Source organism: Budorcas taxicolor, chromosome 5, assembly GCF_023091745.1.
Source record: "Budorcas taxicolor isolate Tak-1 chromosome 5, Takin1.1, whole genome shotgun sequence".
Taxonomy (NCBI): domain Eukaryota; kingdom Metazoa; phylum Chordata; class Mammalia; order Artiodactyla; family Bovidae; genus Budorcas; species Budorcas taxicolor.
The window spans coordinates 35,636,445-35,638,389 of record NC_068914.1 but is presented as its reverse complement, the minus strand read 5'-3'; the positions used below and the strand labels follow the sequence as shown (position 1 = coordinate 35,638,389).

At 45.7% G+C, this 1,945-nt stretch overlaps 1 protein-coding gene across 1 annotated transcript; it reads left to right on the top strand.

Moving 5' to 3' along the window:
• Nucleotides 1-778: 778 nt before the first annotated feature.
• LOC128047658 (40S ribosomal protein S3a-like) lies at nucleotides 779-1,638 on the top strand. Its single transcript, XM_052639985.1, has one exon. It carries the CDS (start codon nucleotides 792-794, stop codon nucleotides 1,584-1,586), a length of 795 nt encoding a protein of 264 aa, XP_052495945.1. The 5' UTR covers nucleotides 779-791; the 3' UTR covers nucleotides 1,587-1,638.
• The last annotated feature ends 307 nt before the right edge of the window (nucleotides 1,639-1,945 follow it).

Below are 1,945 nucleotides of genomic sequence, written 5' to 3'. Positions count from 1 at the left end.
GAGGAAAAAAAAATGAGAGGATGAACGGTGGAATCCTGGAGATGAAGAGGACCCAACAGACAGCTGGAGGAAAAGCAAGAGATTGTGGTGTGCTGAAAACCTACTGAAGAAAATCCTTCACAGAAGATGTCGCTGATGTTAGTCACATAGTTTGAGCCAATTTTCCTATACTCTTCACATGCAATAACTAATTTCATCCTAACAACAATTTCTGTGAGAGGTTATTATCACCTTCGTTTTAAGGGGGCCTTCCCTGGTGGCTCAATCAATAAAGAGTCCACCTGCAATGCAGGAGACCCGGGTTCAATCCCTGATTTGGGAAGTTCCCCTGGAGAAGGAAATGGCAGCCCACTCCAGTATTTGTGCCTGGGAAATCCCATGGATGGAGGAGCCTGGCAGACCAGACTGTAGTCCATAGGGTCACAAAGAGGTGCGCTCGACTGAGCAGCTACACCACCACCACCACCACCATGGGAATCATTTTAAGGATGAGAGATCAACTGACTTACCCAGAGTCGCCCAAGATGTAAGTGGGGGAGCCGAGATTTGAACTCAGGTGGGCTGGCTCCAGAGTCTAGACTCCTAACCACTTTGCCATGCTATGAAGTAAAAGATGTGATTGAGAATTGGCTTTATCACTGTGGAGCTTCTTCATGATCTTGACATGGGGTCATTTTCTGAACTATTTACAGTGGTACAAGAGCAGTGGAAAAAGCAGTGAGTGTGGACGACTCTTATAAAATTTGTCTCTAAAGGAAAGGAGAAGCCCTTTTGGCTCTCTGAGCGGCACCATGGCGGTCGGCAAGAACAAGCGCCTTACGAAAGGAGGCAAAAAGGGAGCCAAGAAGAAAGTGGTTGACCCATTTTCTAAAAAAGATTGGTATGATGTGAAAGCACCAGCTATGTTCAATATAAGGAATATTGGGAAAACATTGGTCACGAGAACTCAAGGAACCAAAATCGTATCTGATGGCCTCAAAGGTCGTGTTTTTGAAGTGAGTCTTGCTGATCTGCAGAATGATGAAGTAGCATTTAGAAAATTCAAGCTAATTACTGAGGATGTTCAGGGCAAAAACTGCCTGACTAACTTTCATGGTATGGATCTTACCCGTGACAAAATGTGCTCCATGGTCAAAAAATGGCAGACCATGATTGAAGCTCACGTTGACGTCAAGACTACCGATGGTTACTTGCTTCGTCTGTTCTGTGTGGGTTTTACTAAAAAGCACAACAATCAGATTCGGAAGACCTCTTACCCCCAGCACCAGCAGGTGCGCCAGTTCCGCAAGAAGATGATGGAGATCATGACCCGAGAGGTGCAGACCAACGACCTGAAAGAGGTGGTCAATAAACTGATTCCAGATAGCACTGGAAAAGACATAGAAAAGGCTTGCCAATCTATTTATCCACTCCATGATGTCTTCGTTAGAAAAGTAAAAATGCTGAAGAAGCCCAAATTTGAATTGGGAAAACTCATGGAGCTACATGGTGAAGGTAGTAGTTCTGGAAAAGCTACTGGGGATGAGACAGGTGCTAAAGTTGAACGAGCTGATGGATACGAGCCACCAGTCCAAGAATCGGTTTAAAATGCAGACTCTTAATGGTGACAAATAAAAGATCTTATTTGTGGTTAAAAAAAAAAAAAAAAGGAAAGGAGAAGAATGGGTTGGTAACTGGAATGGGAAGCAGGATCGAGAGGATTTTAAGACAGAAGGAATCAAAGCGCTGCTGCTGCTAAGTCGCTTCAGTCGTGTCCGACTCTGTGCGACCCCATAGACGGCAGCCCACCAGGCTCCCCCATCCCTGGGATTCTCCAGGCAAGAACACTGGAGTGGGTTGCCATTTCCTTCTCCAACGCATGAAAGTGAAAAGGGAAAGTGAAGTAGCTCAGTTGTGTCTGACTTGTAGCGACCCCGTGGACTGCAGCCTACCGGGCTCCTCTGTC